General features: G+C 39.5%; 1 protein-coding gene across 2 annotated transcripts in view; it reads right to left on the bottom strand.

Moving 5' to 3' along the window:
* Window positions 1-20,673, bottom strand: part of STAG1 (STAG1 cohesin complex component) — a 106,727-nt gene that overhangs the window by 2,176 nt on the left and 83,878 nt on the right. Inside the window, exons 17-34 of one of the 2 annotated variants that reach the window (XM_079976833.1) lie at window positions 18,014-18,106; window positions 17,827-17,916; window positions 17,355-17,558; window positions 16,682-16,752; window positions 16,208-16,295; window positions 15,358-15,438; window positions 13,660-13,752; window positions 12,381-12,555; window positions 10,860-10,999; window positions 9,916-10,017; window positions 9,488-9,636; window positions 8,296-8,424; window positions 6,605-6,810; window positions 4,525-4,696; window positions 3,763-3,873; window positions 1,566-1,680; window positions 795-931; window positions 12-30 (exon numbers count right to left, since the gene is read on the bottom strand). In XM_079976833.1, coding sequence (XP_079832959.1) covers window positions 27-30; window positions 795-931; window positions 1,566-1,680; window positions 3,763-3,873; window positions 4,525-4,696; window positions 6,605-6,810; window positions 8,296-8,424; window positions 9,488-9,636; window positions 9,916-10,017; window positions 10,860-10,999; window positions 12,381-12,555; window positions 13,660-13,752; window positions 15,358-15,438; window positions 16,208-16,295; window positions 16,682-16,752; window positions 17,355-17,558; window positions 17,827-17,916; window positions 18,014-18,106 — 2,160 coding nt within the window. In that variant the 3' untranslated portion in view covers window positions 12-26. Of the gene's footprint in view, window positions 1-11; window positions 31-794; window positions 932-1,565; window positions 1,681-3,762; window positions 3,874-4,524; window positions 4,697-6,604; window positions 6,811-8,295; window positions 8,425-9,487; window positions 9,637-9,915; window positions 10,018-10,859; window positions 11,000-12,380; window positions 12,556-13,659; window positions 13,753-15,357; window positions 15,439-16,207; window positions 16,296-16,681; window positions 16,753-17,354; window positions 17,559-17,826; window positions 17,917-18,013; window positions 18,107-20,673 lie in introns of those variants that run through there. The other variant, XM_079976834.1, reaches the window with a different exon arrangement.

Genomic DNA, 20,673 nt, shown 5'->3' with positions numbered 1-20,673 from the left:
CTGGGAAAGATAATTGAGAACAAAAGTTACTGTCAGAGCTGCCTCCAGGTCCCAGCTCACAGAGGACCAACGCTAGGCTGTAGTTATGTACAAAAGTCTTTATTGAGGTTCAGTTTCCATTTTAAAGCCGCAGCGTGCAGCTCTACGTCTCGACCTTAGACCGGCGAAGTCCCGTCTGAGTCTCCTCCCCTTCCACACCAGTTTAAGACTCTAGCCTTGCTCCACCTCTTCCTAAGTTCCTTTCTCCTCTGGGCCCTCCTGCCCGCTAGGGTTTCATCCTTCCTGGACTCCTCTGACGCTGACCCTGACGATTCTTGCCCCTCCTTCCGGCGGGCTTTAGGACCTGGTTCCCTATCCGGGCTACCTTCTGTGCCGCTCGCCTGTACATTTGAACTTGGCGCGCGCGCCCAGCCTGCCACTTTCCTCTTGACCGTTAACTCGCTCTCCGATGGAGGCGTGGTCAACCCTGACTCATCTTCTCTCGCTGGTGGTGCATATGTGGGCTCTGACACCTGGGACTCCTCCCCCCCACTACGCTCTGGTGGGGAAGCTGGTCCTGATTTCCAACTGCTGCTCTGGGAGTCCCCGCTGGCCCCTTGCTTCTGGGGTGTCCCCCTTGGGTCGCCCCTTGCCCTGCCCATCGGCGCCCCCTTCTGTGAATCTTCCGATTCGCTGGAGAGGCTCATGGAATCTATCGGGCTGCTGTCATATTCTCCTACGCTGCCCTCGGATTGCTCCCCCTCGCTCTCCATCTCCTCTCCTCCCTGCGCTCCCGCTGAGTCCCTGACATCCACGCACAGGAGAATCCTTTGCAGCTCCAAGTGGCAAACAATACCTTGTGAAATCTTACCGAATCATCTTCAATGATAGCTGCAGAGTCAAAGAAATCTGGCCTCAATTCAGCTCTTTCTCGTCTGTTTCTTGAAGGGGGCTGGAAAAGAAATATTTTGTCATTGTCAAAGGCAGCAGGAGCAGCCAAGACAGCAAGTGTTAGGAAGGACTTTTCGTCTATTCCTAGCACCAATAGCAAATAATGTGAATTAAGAGCAATCTGAACAGTGAGTGGTGTAAATGGCAACTTTTGTTGCCAGTTCAGGAGCAACACTTAACCAACAAGAAGAGATCCCTGAATATGGAAGGGAGAGATAGCTCAGGATAGGAGACAGAGGGGGGCAGGGAGCCCAACCTACAATAGAAAAAACAACAACCAAGCAATAAAATTAAGAAAAAAGACAGAGCATACTAACAAAGCACAAATACACAGAGAGAAAGAAATAGATTGTGAACCCCCAAGGCAAGTCTGGACATGCAAGCCCCCTGAACGATCTCATCCCAAAACCATGGCAGCCAGCTCAGGGGAGGTGTCCTAGAGCTCAAACGAGCTCTATATTTTTAATTTCTATTACAGTACTCCTATGTGACTAACAGCAGCAGCAAATTCTTGTACCCCAGTCACTGGGCGGCTTTCAACAAAGTATAAAGGGACACACCAAAAATTAAAATCTTCTTAAAACATGCTTGTCTTCAGATGTCTTTGAAAAGCCACTAAGTGAGGATTTACTGACCAGATCAATGACCATGGTGTCTTCAAATTCTTCATTCATGTCCTCTAACTGGCCTCGTGAAGACATCATTACATCTTCAAAGATGGGCTCAGCATCATCCTCCATTAGACCCCGCCTTGTTGGAAGAAAAAAGGAATATGAATACGTTGGTAATGAGATCAAATATATAATTGCTGGTCCCACTGGGTAGATACAGACTGAAGCATAGGATACTGTTGGCATCTGTCTGTATCAAGAGACAATGGGGTGCAGCTCTGGGGCTGAAGTGAAACCACTGTGTTAGCAGAAATGAAGTGACCTCCCTGGGGTGCAAGGTGATGTCTCTACTTCTCAAGATGCCGTAGAGACATCACCTTGCCAACAAAGGTCCGTATAGTTAAAGCTATGGTTTTCCCAGTAGTGATGTATGGAAGTGAGAGCTGGACCATAAAGAAGGCTGATCGCCGAAGAATTGATGCTTTTGAATTATGGTGCTGGAGGAGACTCTTGAGAGTCCCATGGACTGCAAGAAGATCAAACCTCTCCATTCTGAAGGAAATCAGCCCTGAGTGCTCACTGGAAGGACAGATTGTGAAGCTGAGGCTCCAGTACTTTGGCCACCTCATGAGAAGAGAAGACTCCCTGGAGAAGACCCTGATGTTGGGAAAGATGGAGGGCACAAGGAGAAGGGGGTGACAGAGGACGAGATGGTTGGATAGTGTTTTCGAGGTTACCAGCATGAGTCTGACCAAGCTGCGGGGGGCAGTGGAGGACAGGAGTGCCTGGCGTTCTCTGGTCCATGGGGTCACGAAGAGTCGGACACAACTAAACGACTAAACAACAACAACCCTGGGGTGCAAGCCTAGGCAGAGTGTTAAGGAGCTCATCAGCTGCCCCAATGACAATACTACCTTCTCTGCCTCACTGATGTGGTCCAAAGGAAAGCAGGGAAATACGTTTGGAACTAGTTTGGCTACAGGAGTTGCCAGAAGGAGGAATATAAGGCATCATCCAACTGTTTTTGGGACTCCACTCTGGATTTCTGCAGGGCTTACCCCTTAGCCTTTTCTTCTCCCAAGGATATGCCGCAAGCAGCAGAGATTTAGGAACAGTCTTCCTTCTCGTACATGGGCTACCTTCACATCTTGACAAGCCCCATCTGCCCCTCACTACAGCATGTGGAGAAACTGCCTTCTTGACCACTGGATCCACTATTGGTCTTGTCCACTCAATCTGCTGGAGCCTATCTTTACATGCAGGGGAGTCCCTAACTCACCAAGCGTTTGAGACCCATAGGCTACCCTCACCTGGCTTAGTTGGCCAGTCAAAGCTGTTCCTGACACAGCCTGACAGCCTCTAGGAGTCACAGGTGAGAGCTGAGTGCAGGGTGGGGACCAAAGATGGACAAACTACCCCAGAAGGAGCACATGTCCCCCATCAGATACCCCCCCCCCTTAAGCATAAGATAGGGAAGCTTGTTACTGCTCTTGCTGTTCCTCTCCACATGGAACTAAATCAGTCTCCATTTACAACATTGTTATCCATGAACATATGGACCTCTGTTTGATTTCCACAAGAAAGAACACCTGCCCAACTTCTCAGAAATCTCCTTGCATCTACAGAAGCATGGTCTGCAAAATTATGACACTCAATGGATGCATAAGTGCAAATGCCTCAGCTCAATTTTAAAATAATAAAAAAAGAAAAGCCTTTTACCACTGAGATGCAGATATTTGCTAAAGCACTTGCTCAACACAATTGGTCTACTGTACCACTGTGGTTAAGCCTTTAGGTATGCTCTTGATTCTTTTAATGTACTTTAATTCTGTTCAGCAGAATACAGAAGCTTGCACACCATTTCAGCTCCATATTTAGGTACTCCAGCACCAACCACATGCAAACACCCCAAGATAAGCCAACCTATGACATGAACTAGGGCCTGCAACAAGTTCCATTAATGCAACTTTTAACCAGCCGAAGAGACTACCATCACTGTTACACAAGTACACAGTACAGTTGTAGTTCAACGGTGTCTACCAATCCAAATACTGTGGCAAGCCTTATTCCACATCACAGCTTTGTTTGTGTGCGCTGTATATCTTTCTAGAGTTGCTGGATGCCAAGTGGCTAATAATACAACTAACCAAATTTCGTTTACAAACCCCTGAATTATTAGTGTATATCTAATTTAATTCAGCACTGGGATCTGAATACTTACACTGCATGCCTTACACCACTTCGTCCTTTCATGTAGCTCATTCCCGTCCTGTCCTTTCGACTTAAGTCTTCTAATTTCTGTTGGCCCAGCCAAGATATCTGCATCTGAGGACTGAAGAATATGGTCATTCAGTCACAGGATGGATGCCCAACATATTTTGATGTTACCTTGAACCAGTTACCATCTCTTAAGACTAATCTACCTCACTAGGTTTCTGTGCGGATAAAAAGGGCATGGGGAAGAAAACAATGTATCCCACTCCTAGCTCCTGGGAGGAATGAAATGATAAAAATGTGATAGTAAAGTAGAATACCCCCCCTCGTTTTTTTACACTGGCTCTACCCTTCCAGGGTGCAGCGCTTAAAGCACAATATTTTGTGCCTCAGAAAAATGCAATACTTTACCCTGGTTGTTTTTGCCATGTGGAATGTGATTGCATTATCTATCACAAGTTCTGTTTTTGTCTGGAAATCTTTTGTTTTGTCTTTTAGAAGAAAGGGGCAGTTGTGCTGCCAGTCACAACTTGGTGATATTTTTTAAACAAACAGAAAACTTTAAAGAATACTTGGGAAGCTCTGCACTAAACTCCCCCTTGCCAAATTCCTTTGTTTCAGTTCAAAAACAGAAAGAATAGGAAGACTGCATTTGTATTAGTTTATGAAAGTGAGTTTTTAAATTAAGCTTTTCTGGTAGAATTTTCATTCCAACAGCATTTTAAATAGGAATTTCCATTTACAATGGAAGCATTTCATTGGTACATACTTGTGCAAAAAATCCTGCTCAGATCCAGGTTCTGACTCGTGTTCCTGAATTTGCTCCCCAATTTGCCGAGTGTTCTCTCTCAGCACCGTTGATGTGAGTTGTGGAGTCTGTAGAGCACCTGGAGTTTGGATGCTGTCATTTCTATTCAGCCAGGAGCCTTCAATATTCTCATCTGACAAAAGATAATAAACTATTACACACCACAAAGGTTTGGTGCTATTGCCATTTTTAAATTGTGCTGATAATATACCATTTATTTTAAACAGTTTATAAAAATTTAGTTTTCTGTCACATTGAACAAATGAAGATTAATAAATCTAGCATTTTTCTTCAGGTTGAGCTCTAATATATTACTTCTGTGCCATTAAAAAGACACCAGCTCTACAACAGAAATGTTTATTGCATAATCTATTTTTCTTCACAGACATATTGTAGGCATTAGGATTTCAGCATTATAGGGGATTTTTTTCATATGGTGTTTGCATCATGGTTCCTCCCACCTCTGCAACTATATAAATCTCTTGGTTAATTTGCGACATGAACCAAAGGACTTATCTCCTTTGACTGGTAGCGTGTTTATGTTTTTTATGTTTTTTGTTTCTTAAACTTACTGTGCTAGATTCTAATTATGTTACTTTGTTGTGTTCTTTGTTTATAACCTTTTCATAATAAATAGGTTTTGAAAAGCTGCATAGACGTTGCAAAATAACAAAATATTAATAATTGAGGAACCCCAATCTCCTACCCAACTGCTTGTGAAACCTTAAGCAAGCTGCTCTGCAGGATATAATTTTTTTGAATATTTCATACCAATCTGTTTAATATATAACTATAGCATCTGGTGATCTTGGCAAGTGAATTTTGTGTCATTCCCCCAAATCCACTAATTTGCCTGACTTCTTGATACAATGAGTATATTGACCTTTTAGGATTACTCTAAAAAACCTGCAAAGCTTTCTACATTCTCACTGCTCTTACTTCCTCTTTCTCTTGAATGTGGAACCAAACACATCTGATATACCTTCAGTAGAAGCATGCGTACACACATTTACTCAATCACCTCTATTGCTGCACTAAGAGAAGGTCCCTACAAGATTTGGTCTATTCACTTTTTCAAACATCTCAAGCTAAGATATTTGGGAAACAGGATAAACTTGCAAGCAGTCTCGCCCAGCCTAATCTCAGTCTAAACAGATGATTTCCCCATCCTGGGAATCTTACCTAAGAGAAAACAAAATTTATATGCCACAATGTTTGCTTTTATAGTTTTGAGGCCTGCCAATTGCTCTCTTTATCAACAAAACCTTTAGGTATGAAAAGATCAGACAAACGCAATACTGCAAATATCTGAAAGACCACCTTAATCCCAGCAAGCTTTCTTGGGTGTTAAGATCAGCAGAAGGGTTCTCTCAGTAGTTCTGCTACCTGCACAAGTGCGGGGAAATAGTGGCCCAGAAGAGGGATTTCTCTGTGGCAACCCCTAAATTGTGGAACTTCATACACATTCCCTACAGAGTTCTCACTTATGCTGAAGATACCTCTGTGTCCTGGTTTTTGACAGTTAGGCTCCATCTCTTTGATTTAATCTATCTTATTCTCTTTTTGTTTAGAACTGTATTACTTGTTTTCATAATTGAATATGTTGTTGTAACAGGCCCTGAGACCCTATGGTGAAGGGTGGGTAATAAATCTTATAAACAAAGAAACAAAGATCTGTGTACTAGAAGCTACCTATGCACAATGTGAAGTAACTTTATGAAAGTGCTTTACTCATACAATGTAAAAATAGGACTTTTAATGAGATTCAAAGCCACTAGAATCTCCAGGAAAGCTTTGACTAACTTCTGTGAAAAGGCCTGGAAGGTTTTTATTTTTTGCTTTTTCTATTTCTGCCTAAATAATGGGTTGTTTAAATTTCGACCCTTAACTCCCTTGCTGTCAAATGATGTTCCAATAAGAGATGCCACTCTCAAATCCTGAGGTCTATTTCAACAGCATGAAGTCAAAGAAAGTTTCACTTTTTTTGTCAGGTGCAATTCTGGTCCACAAAGTAACAGGCATTCTTCAAACCCATACTTACCCTCAACTCTTTTCTTGTGAAGTGGAGGCCGGCCTTTCTTATTTCTCACTGAAGAGGCTTTGCTGCTACTGCTTCCACTATTTACGGACATCCTATCATCTTCCCCACCTGTAACTAATGAATTTCTGTAGGAAATCAGTGGAAGCCATACATCTTCCCTCCTTTCCATCATCTGTTCTGTTAGGAACTTCTCCAGGTAAGTGTGACTGGCGGCAGGAGAAAACAGCAAGAGGATAAATAAATAAATTATGAATAAAATAGCTTTAGTAATCACAGTATCACTTCTGCCTTAATTAGCCATCAGATGTTCTGCATTATACCAGGGTCATCTACATTCAGAGGGAAATTTACCCTGACTGTTTGTGGGGGGGGGGGGGGTAAAGTTTTCTTGCCAATAGCTAAACACTGATATATTTGGGGGATGGGGTTGTGTGGGGTGGACACATATAGGGATTCCCATGTGCACATGTAATGTATTAACAAAACTTCACACACAAACACTATGACACAGACTCCCTTAGCTACTTGGTTTCATTTTTTTTCCATCCACAAGAGCAGCAGAATTTTTCTGGTTGTTGCAGCTGGCAATATTTATATGCAGATTTAGAATATGCAGGCTCAGGCTGTGCAAGGTTATATAAGAGAATAATATTTATTTATTTAAAGATCAATATATCCTCGACAACTGCCCAGTGTCTTCTTTCAACCAAAGCCGCAACATAAGGATTAGATTTATTCCCAATATAGTTGTAGCTTGGTTCGTGAACACCTTGCGAGTCTAATGTTTTGGCTTCCAAATGCCACAAACCCGGAAATAAGTGTTTCAGTTTGCAGGAGCTTCCTGTAGCCAATCAGAAGCCACGCCTTGGTTTCCGAACATTTTGGAAGTTGAACGGACTTCCAGAACGGATTCCGTTTGACATCCGAGGTACCACTGTATCGTTTTTGTGAAGCCAAACTACCTTTTAATATTATTATTATTTACACTGTGTTCACAAATGTACTAAGCATATATACAAGGACTAAAAATCTGCAAAACCTATGTGCAAATAATTTATCATTGAAAAATAAAACAAAATAAAGGGAGAAGAAGCAGTTTTTAAAGCATTATGCATAGTCAGAATACAATTTCAGCATCCTCAGGCTAGCACACAAACAAACTAAAGGAACTTGAGCCTGAAGACCTAGCTTATAGAAGCAATCCAATTCATGAGATCTTGCCAGTTCTTGCTCCCCCAACCCTCACAAAGAGGACAGGCGATCAGGAGGATAAGCCTCCTCTTCTAGAGTCAAGGTACATTATTTGTTTATTACCTGCCTACATTGCTTCAGAGTATGAGACAGGATGCTATGGGAACATGGTTTTAAGAATAGATAATCCATAGTTCCCTGAATCCAAACAGTTTGAACCTTTGTGGATTCCAAAGCCAGTTACAGAAATTGCCATTACACGTAATTTCAAACAGCAGATAATTCTTAGCTTCCTGTATACAGATCAATAACATTCCTCTTTAGCCAGGCATCCAACCATTAATCTATGGCCTTTTAAAAGCGGGGGTGGGGGCGTTGTGATTTTTCTGTGATCATGTTTTTAATGTTGTACACTGCCCTGGAATCTTCAGATTAAGAGTGGTATATAAATTGAATAAACAACAACAAAATAAACATACAATCAGCAAAACAGTACTTACACTGTCTTTTTGTCCTGCCGCAGGAGTTTAGAAGAAAATTCACTAAGCACTTCCAAGAAAGCAAGGTTAGGAGGAGGATATTCTTGGCCTTTCTGATTCTGATATTTAAAAGCAAATTCTATGCCATCTCTGTAATAAGATTCAAAGGACATAACTGATTTATTTGCAACACTATACTGCCCAATAACTAATACTCTCTGTGTAGTGAACAGCTCAACATAAAAGCCATATTTCAAAAAACCCCCAAAAAAACACACACAAAAAAACAAGGAAATGGAAATAGCCACAACAAATAACTGAACCACCACCAGCAAACTTTTTAAAAAGCACTAAAGGAGCTTAAGAATTTTTAAAGCCTGGGACTAAAAGAAGTATAATGAAGGTGTCAAGTGAGCCTCTTTACAGAGGACATTCCACAACCAGGGCACCACCCCTGAAAAAGCCCTCCCTCAAGTATCCCACCCCCATCAAACTTCATTCTACAGGGGAATGTGGAAAAGGGCCTCTAAATATGACTTTAGAGTCTGGTATACATAGGAGGAGGCAATCATTCAGGTACGCTGTGTCACAAAGGCATTTAGGATTTAAAAGGTAATGCCTAAACTTTGAAGAGGACTGGGAAGCATACTGGCAGCCAGTGCATATGAAAAATGAGGGACGTAACATAGGCATATTGGTCAGATCCTGTTAATAAATCTTGCCTGGTTTTGGACCAGCTGAAGTTTCTAGACTCTTTTCAAAGACATCCCCATTATATAATGCACTGCTGCAATCTAAGTAGGACACCAGGGCATGAATAATTGTTATTTGGACATTTATCTGTCCATGTAGTGCCACAGTTGAGCTCTTAGTCAAAGGTGATAAAAGGCACCCCAAGCCACTGAGACAATTTTTGTCACTTTAGGCACCAGAAGTCAAATGTTCCAGTTTACCACCCAATCTGACAGAATCTAGAGAGGGAGATGGTATTGCTATACATCCCACATCCCACCAGTTAAGGATTTTAAAATATTAAACTAATACAAACAGAAATTTATCTCCAACACCAGCATATTTCTCATAAGCATATATGCTGAATTCATAAACAGAAAGAACAGCAAATTGCTGTTATTATTTGACAAACTGACACGATTCCACACTAAAAATCTCTCACACAGGTTAAGTGCCTTTTAATGTATCCCTTGTCACTCACTTGTGTAACGTGGCTACAGCCTCTCTCGTCTTGATCTGGTCCAGGCCAAAAGTAAGAGCAAACCTTCGGGCCAACTCCTTAATCCCACTGACATGGGCTGATGTCCTGTCCAAGTTAGGACCTTGCTCTTGAACAAGCTCGTTAAACAGCTAAAGAAAGAATTGAATGGTTAAAATTTTAAACACAAGTGTTTCAAATGGAAGTCTGCAGCATATACATGGGTGTCAGCTGCCATGTAATAAATATTTAGGGTTAAATGAATTTGTTTTAACACTGGGAATGAATGACAACAAATCTATTAATTATGTCTAACACAGCAGTAAAAAGAAGTGGTCAACAGCAAGAAATGTAGCAGTTTTGGGGGGAAACTTCCACTTTAATTCAGAACTGTTTCACAAGTTACAATTCTTAATGCCTAAGATTCTTACCTGCTGCAAACTGAGAATGAGGGTTTTTGCACACTGAATTTTATCAATTTGCCTTGTTTTACTCAATGTCTCCTTAATTATATCCCCATAGTCATTGTAGTACTAAAAGAAAGAGAGAGAAAACACTCTTTTAGTTGTGACATGGAACATTTAGTCTTGACTATCTTCAATTTTATGTACTCTTTCTATACAGTGGTACCTCTGGTTATGAACTGAATTCGTTCCGGAGGTCCGTTCCTAAGCTGAAACCGTTCTTATCCTGAGGCATGATTTTACTAATGGGGTTTCCCGGTGTGCAATTTCTCTTCACATCCTGGGGCAAAGTTCACAACCAGGAGCAGCTACTTCCGGGTTAGCAGAGTTCATAACCTGAAGCGTTCATAACCAGAGGTACCACTGTAATCTGTTCCCCTTCAGTTGACAATGCTTTAGAGTGAATTTAGGGATTTGTGATGTGCTGCAGTGGGGGAGGAGAGGAAGAGGAAGCCCTAACGTATCATTGGATGTCAATCAGAGGGCTGAATTCACACTCTTTGCTCCTTCAATGGAAGAAGCTTCCATACATAGAAGGATTGTTTCCATGAGTGGCACTCTATTTCTATGAATGGAAGCTTCCTAGAGATAGAGTTAGTCGGTTTTACATTGTTTGGGCCAAAGAGCTAGCAATCACTCCCACACGCCAATATATTTCAGCTGTATTATTACTAAAAATCGTGCAGGATTCATTGAACCATAAAATTCCAGAGTTGGAAGGGATCCCAAGGGTCATCTAGTCCAACCCCCTAAGATACAGGATTCAAGGATAATTAAGACTAGACAAAGTACTAACACTGTCCAATAAGAGTATCATTCAAAACAAGGCAAAACCACATGCTGGAAGTTAATGCAGTTCACAGCACAAATCTGATATTATTATGAGAAATGAAACAATTATGGAACTATACCTTCATATAATGTTTGAAGATATCAGCTGCTGCATGCATGTCTACAATATCATAAATTATAAGTTTGCTAAAGGCAGCCAAAAGGTTTCTTCTCTTGTGTAAAGCTTCAATTTTATTAGCTTCATCCTCTTCATCTCCCTCTAGACATTAAAGCAGTAAAATATTTGTTACCTTTGAAAATGACATTGAACTCGACTTCACAAATTCAACTGGCACTCAATACAATTCACTAAAATATGACTGGATGGTTTAAGTGGGATCGCAGTCAGACAGCAATTTGGTGAATACTCAAAATGAATTATGAGTATTGGTAGGAGTTTGAACTCTGGAAGCTGAGCTCTCATTGTAACTAAGCCACAAATTTGACATTTTGACTAGTCTAGTAGTTGCATTTGCACATCATAATAAAGCATGGTTTAGTGAAATATGCATGAGAAACAGCAGGCCTCCTCCCTCCACCCTGTGGAGCTTTTAGTTTGAGTTTTAGATAACCGTCATGCTGTCTGACGCAACAAATTGTGGTTAATGTTAACCATGGGCAGTTTCAGACAAGCCAACTTCAAACCCTTCTTACTGAAGATGTCTTGTTTGAACTAGCTATGGTTAGTTTGAACACAATTCTTTATCTGGATGACACAATGAACTGTTGTTAAATGAAACTGAAAATAAATGCTTTCAAAGTCCTCCTCATCCATTACATGGGAAGTGGTGATGGGAAAGCATGTGAGCCCAAGGTTTCATATAGCTTATGCACATCATGAGAAACCATAGGTTATTATTACATGTGAAAGTGGCAAGAATATCAAGCAAGTTTTTTTAAAGGAAGGATAGCTAACTGAAATTCTATGAAAAATTATTACATCTCAAGTTGTTTTCTTTTACTAATCATAATTTTATTTGTTTGTCACCTTTCCATAGTTAAAACTATGATCAAGGCAGCTTACAACATAAAATATTTATATAAACACAAATAAAAGCAGTCATAAGCAATAAATAAAAATACCTTAAAAGTACACAACCAAATTGAACAATTTCCACATAAATCATAAGCTTTAAGAATAAAGATACTCCTCCTAAGCAATACTCCAACTGCACGCACCAAAACACTATCAATGCAATATAATCACTTCTGATATTACTTGTAAGAGACTGGTATGCAATGAGTGGTAGCATATACAACAGTGATGGGGGATCTGTGGCGTTCCAGATGTTGCTGGACTACAACTCCCATCATTCCTGATCACTGGTCATACTGCCTAGGTCTATTGGGAGTTGGAGTTGGAAAGCCACAGGTTCTCAATCTCTAATTTACAAGCTTGTGGTATGCTCAATTACTAATGATACCACATTTCACACACCCTTAAAGTAACCTAGAAATGGGGTTTAGGGGACAAAAACACTGATAAGGAAAGATAAATATGGGGAAATTATAGCCCATAAATGAAATAAACATGATAAATGGGTAAGGTGTGTTGTTTTTGAAGCTATGCGAAAGTATAAATCAAGATAACAAACATTTACCCATGCTCTGGTTCTCATCATCCTGGTCAATGAAGACATGGTCCATTACAAAGCTAAGGAGTTCAGACTGGAGTCCTGAATCTGGATTAAACACCAAAGGTTGAAGACCCTCCCTGCCTCCACTCATCAGCTGGTGGCTAAAAATCATCAACAGATCACAGAGCAGCATGAAAGCCTGGAATACAAAATAACTGCAGTCAATCACTCTGTAGACATCAAGAAAGGCTCAGATTCCAAATGAACAATCTGAAGCATGAGATTTCAACACAAGTATTTGGTGGATCACACAATTCAGCTGTTGCAGAGGAGAACTGCCAATAAAGGGCAATGCTGAACTAAGGAAAGCTGCTTTAGGTGAAGCAGCAAGTTATTATTGACTTCTCTAAGTTATTCTTCAGCAATAACTGGGGTGCACATGTTGAAAAGGTTCAAAGCTGCATGGGTAATAAATCCTTGCCATTACTTCCCAGACAGCCGAAGAAAAGGTGTGTAATAGCTACTATAAATGTGTGTGTGTGTGTGTGTGTCTGTATCTATATCTATTTCTATTTCTTTATCTGGAAAGAGATTCCTATTCCATCCCAATTCAGGAGCAGCTTAAAAATAAGATCATAGATTTCATGAACCAAACCAATCAAGATGTTAATGGCATAATTTACCTTCCCCGCCTCCACAAATTAACATCTGTTTGTTTGGTTTTGTCTCATTTCCACGAATTATTCTATATAGGACACTTAGTTGTTTTTTAAAAGTACAGTATGAACTCTTGAATTCAATGAGAGTGATTCTGACATTACATTAAACTTGAGTGCTTATGGGAGTAAAAGGAAGGAAGCGGCAAGGGAATGAATTGTCCACTGAATTCTGAAATGACACCTAGCTCTCGAGGTTACTTGCAAGTAATTTTAATTAATTCCTTCTGTACATTTAAAGTTCTGATGAAAATAAAGGAAATCTAATTTTTGCGCTGCATGACATGATAAAAACAAATTCTTTGCAATGAAGACACTTAATCTTCATCCAGAATCCAGTCACACAAAATGAAAGCATCTTTGACTCTGTGGCTAATTATATTCATCCTCTGTGAAAGTTGTCCACAACAAACAAAAATGACTTTGGTAGGCAAAAAACAAAACACTTTTGCTAAATTTAACATGTCTGTGACTTTATTATTCATGTTAATCAATGAATGTGTGTGTGTGTATGTTTTAACATGGTGTAAAACACAGCTTTAAAATATTTACTTGACATGTTGAAAAATTGTTGAAATTTCTTTTACCTCTTCTTTGACTGGAGTGTTTACATTTGATAGACACTGTTGGCAAACAGCCAGAAATGATTTCACTGTTTTCCTCAACACCAACAAATCTTCCTGGAGCAAATATTAAACAGGAATTAATTGTTTACACATTAATCGAAGTTTGTCTAGTCAAGACCAAAATAAAAAAGGATTATAGTAGGATTACTGAACAAAGCCCCAGTCCATCAAGACAGCTACTGAGACAGACAGAAAGACAAAAGAAAACTAAATCAAATCACACCATTTATAAAGTAATTTTTGGCCTAGACAAGGCCTGCAAGGTGGTTCAGAATCACTTTTTAGAAATCATATTATAACACGACAGTAAGTTACAGAGACCTGTTCAAACCATAGCCCAAGTAACAGACATATAGTATGAGGGGACAGAAAAATATAATTTGTATAATGTAACAATACAATATTTGGGAGTTTTGTGTGTGTTTCTTTAAAGTGAAAAATTTGTGGAATATTGCCGGCAGATGGGGCTACTCAATCCTCTCCCCTTCCCAAGCTGCTTTGCTCCCCATGAGGTAAAAAATCAAAACAGAAACACTACACACACACAATATGAGAATCCTGAATCTTTTCCTCTGAGACTGTTGATGCACTTATTCTGGCCTTAACTCTGCAAAAATAGGAAGCTTTACTATCCATGAAGCCCATCATAATCACATACATTCTCAAAATTAGCAAGTTAAGACATCAGGGAGCAATGAGGTATAACAAAGAGAATGGATGTTACTTTTGCTGCAGACCAGAAAGCTCACTGAACAGATATGACTAATACCTTGATTGAAAAGTTCATACCTTTACACATGCACTCAAACAAAAACAACAGAAAGACCCTCTGCTTCAAGGGTGCTTAATCAATAAAAACAATAGAATAATCTATAGTTCTAAAAATCAGCCAGCAAGTTAAAAGTGAAAGGGTCAGAATATAAGAGCTGCAACCATGAACAGGCTCTTTAAAAACCACTAAAAAGCACGGGAGAACAGGACAGGCATCACTTAGTGTCCAAAAGATAACAGATGGTACAAAGGACTAAAGAGGTAGCTTGATAATTTGGTTATCAAGCATTCCCTTAGAGGCAGGCCTTAATTCACATGAAGAAGTACAGTTATAGGAGAAAATTGCACTGTAATCTTGATTTTTCCATGGTAACTATTCCTGAACTTGATATGCAGAAGGGTAGTTATAGTGAGTCTGTGAGGAAGCTGCAAGGCCTTCATATAAGAATCTGAGATTATGATGTATAAATCAAATTGACAAGGCTTAACAATGACTTCTGAAGCACATTCAAGAAGTTAAATCTTGTTCTTCTGTTCCAGCTAAGATAGCAAACTAGCACATGTAAACTCTGCTTCAGCCTAGGATGCATTTTCTATCAGTGTCTAGATGAGATGCTAGTCTGAGAAACTCTGCTCTTTTAGAAAAGCAAGTGCAAATGCATTAATATTTCACTTAATATATAGGGAAAATCCTGGACTCAAATTAATTCCTTTTAAAAATCTCTATCTACCTCATTTATGTTCACAGCTGTATGAGTTGCTACATTGTAGAAATACTAAACAAAACTAACAATACAACGATACATGGAAGGACACAAAGTGGAGAGTACAGCAGAATCAAATGAGTAACAACACCTTCAGAAAGATTAGAATCCAAATGTTTCTTACTTTTGAAGGAGATCCTTCTGTTATCTTTACCAGCTGCCAGAGAATAGAATAATGGGAACACTGAAGAGCCTGCACCACTATCTGAAACAAAATGGACATAAAATGAAGACAGAAGTGCAAAGTTATGCAATTTGGAACCTAAATAGTTTTTTGTGGGGAAACAGAAGGTTGTATAATCCACTTTTAAAGTGTTTTTTTTTTTAATCCCCCCTATTTTAGTATACTTTAGGGGCCATTTACTTATCTTTGAAGCTAGAAAAGAAAAATTGAGACTTTCACAGTAGTTTAAAACAATGATCAAGTTTTAGACAGTACAGAAACATATACTGAGCATTCTGACTTCTGGTTTCAGCCAGGTGATTCCCAAACTAGAAATGCTTTAGTTCGATAATATGAACATTGCTATGATTACTAGAGCACAACATCAACGTCACCACAAGTGACCTCAAGGAGGCATCACAGAATTACAAGAAAGCATTAGGTAGCTGGAGAAACATTTAATTGTGAAGTACTGACAAATTCTTTATTACAGATAAAGACAACCCTGCCTATCGCTATATCAGCAGTGCAAAATATAAATCATAATGAGTCAGGCTCCCTTCTCAGAATGCAAAGTTAAAACTTGCTACAGTCAGGGAAGACACATTCCATGTTGGAGCCTTGTCTACAAAAATTAATCATTTTATATGCTTGTGGATTCCTTTTGAAGTACTGTGTAACTCAGAAGTCTTTAAATTACATTTCTGCAAAAAATGAGATTATATTTCTCAATTAATATTATTCTTGCACTTATTTTTAGAAGGGGGAATTTAAGTTCCTTAGTAGAAACTAAACACATTGCCATTATTACCTGTTCTGGCATAGCTCCATGTTCAATTCCAGTCCTCAGTAACCTGTAGCAGTTACTAAACAAATCCCATTTTGTAAGATCGTGAGCACTGAAAGTAGTAGTAAAAATAAAATAAAAAATATCAATATACCAAATAAAAACATAACAAAAATTGTTTTGTTACAATAAAATCATTGCTATGATTAGGTGGATTAGTAACTCAACTGTGCATCATCTCTTAAAGCAAGGATTTGATTCAGAATGGATATGTTTCAGAACCATCTTGCTCAGTGGCACTGAACATTTCATCAAGTATTTCCAACATATGTGCTTAAGTTCTACACGTGACTTGAAACCTTCCAATTTCTTTAGCACTTTTCAGCCTTTGTTCTACATATCACTTTTTCATATCTTCTCTAATGTTGTGCATTACGTGTAACTTGGCTATGTAACTACATCAATTGATTTGGCTAACAACATGTCAAAGGCACATACTTGTGGAAAGACGTTAACCTCTTTAAAGTGGAGAGAACGTTGTATATGTCATCATCATCAGCTTCTTCTCCCTGGAAACAGAACATACTGGATCAAGGACTGAACACTTTATACTGTGCTTAATTTACAGTGGTACAGTGTTAAGAGGTTAAATCCATACATGTATAGCCTACCTACAATTAGTGATGGCAACTAAGATTAGAATTGAGATCCTGTGCATTTTGGAAACTAAATTTCCTGTTCCAAATGCCTGAATCCATTGCAAACTGAGCCAAAACTCATTCAAAACTTCAGGCTTAGCTAGGAGACGTGCCAAGCACAAAAGCTGCTCATTCCCTTTCCCATTCAAACTCACTGCTACAGTAGGCAGACCTCACTGTGATCTCCCAGGAGATGTTCAGCTCTGCCATGGCTGCATCTCAGGTACAAGGATTCATAAGTGATACAGTTCCCATAAGACTTTATATCACAGAAGGGCAGTGATATAAAAGTTAAATGTTTGGACTAAATATGTTCTTATTTTTTTTTCACCCACCTCTGTGTCTGGACCCTTTGCTTTTTACACCCCTAATACTTAACTTAGTTCTTATTTGGTTTTCTGGGATACAAAAAACAAACAAACAAACAAACAAACAAACAAAAAAAGGACATAATTAAGAGATTTCAAATGCACCTCGTTTAGCAAATCCTCTACAGAATGGTTGAATCGGTCCACAAACTCATCAATGAGCTGGCTGTGAGCTATGTCAACTCTGTTCTGAATGGTATATTCTTCACTGCACAGAATGCTGTACGTTTTGCTGCAGGCTTCAAGAACATCTGATTCCACATGCTTTTCTACAACGAATTTAATCTGTTTCAACAAGGCATCCAAATGCTGTGGGAAAGAGAGGAAATCTGGTCATTTATTATAGTATTAAAAATTCCTATATGTTAGTTAAACATGAAAGTACCACAAGACAACAACAATTAATTACTTTTGCCCTGCCTGGGTTGTCTTAACCACTCTGGGCAGCTTCCAACAGAATATATCATACATTAAAAGCAACATTAGACAGCTTATCTAACACAAACACTTCAATACAAATCAGTGATATTCAGGCACCTGAAAGTTAAACAGAACAGCTATTTGGATATACTATTACCTTTTCCATTCTTCCTGTACTGTAAATTTCCAAGTCAAAAAACTGAGGGATTTGAAGAAGGTTTGCTACCTTTTCAGCATCAGCAGAATACTGGTAACAGAAAGAAGTAAAAAGGGAAAATAAATACCCAGGTGACAAAAAGCAATTATGCAACTAGCATCAGGAAATAACACTTTAGCGAATATACCTTTGACAGTAGCATGGGAAGTGCAATAATGAAGTGTTCTGTTAGTTTGTTTCGATCATCTATCTGAGTTTTTCTTTCTTTTGCTGTTAAAACCTATAAAAATTAGAAGTATATTACAAAACAAAGTACAATTCTTGGCTGCAACATTTCAAAGTCATTTTAAAAAGGCATCAGTGGAACTTTTTCAATTAGTATCTTTTAATCTAAGTGGCACAAAATGCATCTACTGACCAGGGAAGGTACTATATTAGTGAGACAACCATCTAAATTGTTAAAAAATCTTTTAAGTTATTAAAATGGCATTAAAGCTGACTCCACTGTAATAATGCCAGGTCAACTACAGCAGTGTAAATTATTACAGCAACACTTGTCAATGTAACTTATAAGTGCACCTTTCAGTTTCTTGTTTTGAGGACTATATTAGCTTAAGAACACACACACACACACACAGAGAGAGAGAGAGAGAGAGAGAGAGAGAGAGAGAGAGAGAAAGTTTAGCAACCAATGTCATACTGGCTTGGCTTGCACAGAATGCTAAGCCATGGTTTCTTAACCCATGGCTTGTTTGATCATCGGACTCCTGCTCAGTAGCTTAACTAAGTTTTGTTAACTTCTAACAAACCATTAAATGAAGCTATGTTTTGGCTAGGCATTACAAGATAACATGGTACCACAGATCTATTGTGGTCAGTGCTGATGATTCTCCCACAAATACTCAAAATGGTGACCTTGCTCTAGTACGTGAGGTGTGCCAAACTCTGGGCACTACAAGTCACCAATAGCAGATTTCCTTGCATTCAGCTGGGTAGATCAAAACACTCTCCCTCGTCAACCAGTGATAAGAAATGGTGAGGACAAAAAAAAAAAAAAAAAAAAACAAGCATGGAGACATACACAAGAGAAGTAGACAGGGAGATGGAGGGGAAAGTCTGAGGGGAAAGAACTGAAGGAAAAAACACTGAAGACCCTGAGAAAGCAGTCCGAATGACAGAAGGAAAGGTGGGAAGAGGAGGCAAAAGGTCACTAAACTCATAAATGGACACAAAGCAAACACTAGAAAAGCTACAAATGAGAAGAATATTTTTCAGAGAAAAAGGACCCAACCATCACAAGCAGGGTCAGTCTTCAGAGGACCCTGACTGATCCTTCCAGCAGGAGGCATCTTCCCTAACCATGTCTTGACTGTACCATTCAAGTCACTTGCCAATCTACAAAGCTGAGAGGCAAAATTGGCTGGAAAATGAAATGAATCCCAAAACTAAGCTGCTGGTGGCACTTTTCCTTTTCCTTATTCCTCACTCTGCCTGGCTACAGGATCTTTTCCACCTTTCACACCCTTCACAAGCCCTACCTTGCAAAGCAGACAGCTTTGTTTCACAGCTGCTGCACTGCATGGCAAAGCGACTGCAGTATACTCTGTTAAGTTAACATCTATAATATCAATAAGGGGATGAGTAGGAAAGTAACAAAGTACAGCGGAGAGATGCACAGCAACCGTCAAAGAGGTGGGAAATAATAAGATTTTGGGAGGAACCAGTACTGTCATAGCTAACATGTTTAAAATGGCTAAGATTTTTAAAAATCACACTTCTGATGGTAACACCATGAAATCCCATGAAGCTAAAAAGCAGCTCCATTGAAGCATAACAAAGAAGCCTGTTCCTAGCTGTTACTTCAGAGTAATTAGCACCTTCTAGTCAATAACATGGCAAACCATTCATGTGGTGCTTTGAAGTCTCATTATTCTTGTGCCAACCCTACTCCCCTTGCCTAACCCTGTTGACTTAATGTTAGCACTTGTTAAATTGGATTATTTTTAAGGCAGTAATTTAGTGTTAGAGGTTCAGAGATATTTTTTTTAAGTCAACATTCAAGGGCACTCTTACATGTCAAAGGTAGCACTTGTAAGCATGGCCCAATATGATGAAGAGACCCAGAATATCCAGTCCCTTGTACCCTTTGATTTCTAGCAGACAGCCTCACAGAGGTTAAGAGCAAAATTTTAAATATGTCATCTTTCTGAGATGTGCCAGCAGTGCTACCACCCACAATGCGACCCAATGCAGGGAGAAAATGAATGCCTTGAAAAAAATCTCAAGGAAATCGTCACTCACAACAAATGCTTGAGAGTGCAACCCAAAATTCTGTCTTTATTCAATAAGCTGGGATCTATTCTTCTAGACCAGAGGAATGCAACTCTGACCTACACAATTCAGAGTATTCCTGACCAGCATCAAAGGATTCTCCCCAGAAAACCTGCAAGGTGAGCTTCACAAGATGCCAGCACATTTAATGGAGCAGTCTGCCCTCAAGTCAAGGGGGATGCCCCATGTCCCAGTCTATTCCACAGCAGGTAGGCTTAGGAATTCGAGGACAACAGATAGTCTGTGGTGAGTTGTAGACTAAGTTGAAACCACTAAAAAACAGGGTTGCTGAGACTCCTTATGAGCTGCACAAACATGATGTTTCTACATAGCACACACATTACATTGTTTCCAGAATTAGGGAGGACAGTGAACGCCTATCAGAAACCATGACAGAAGATATTGAAAGACATAAGCTACAGAAACCTGTTTTAAATAAAAAAGAAACTACCATACTGGAGTACATTGGTGCTGCAACGCATAGCTGACCACTTACACTCCTGCACTAACAAATAT

The sequence above is a fragment of the Podarcis cretensis genome (assembly GCF_951804945.1).
Source record: "Podarcis cretensis genome assembly, chromosome: 5".
Lineage (NCBI taxonomy): Eukaryota > Metazoa > Chordata > Lepidosauria > Squamata > Lacertidae > Podarcis > Podarcis cretensis.
Note: the sequence above shows the minus strand (reverse complement) of the source record. Positions and strands in the feature narration are given on the sequence as shown.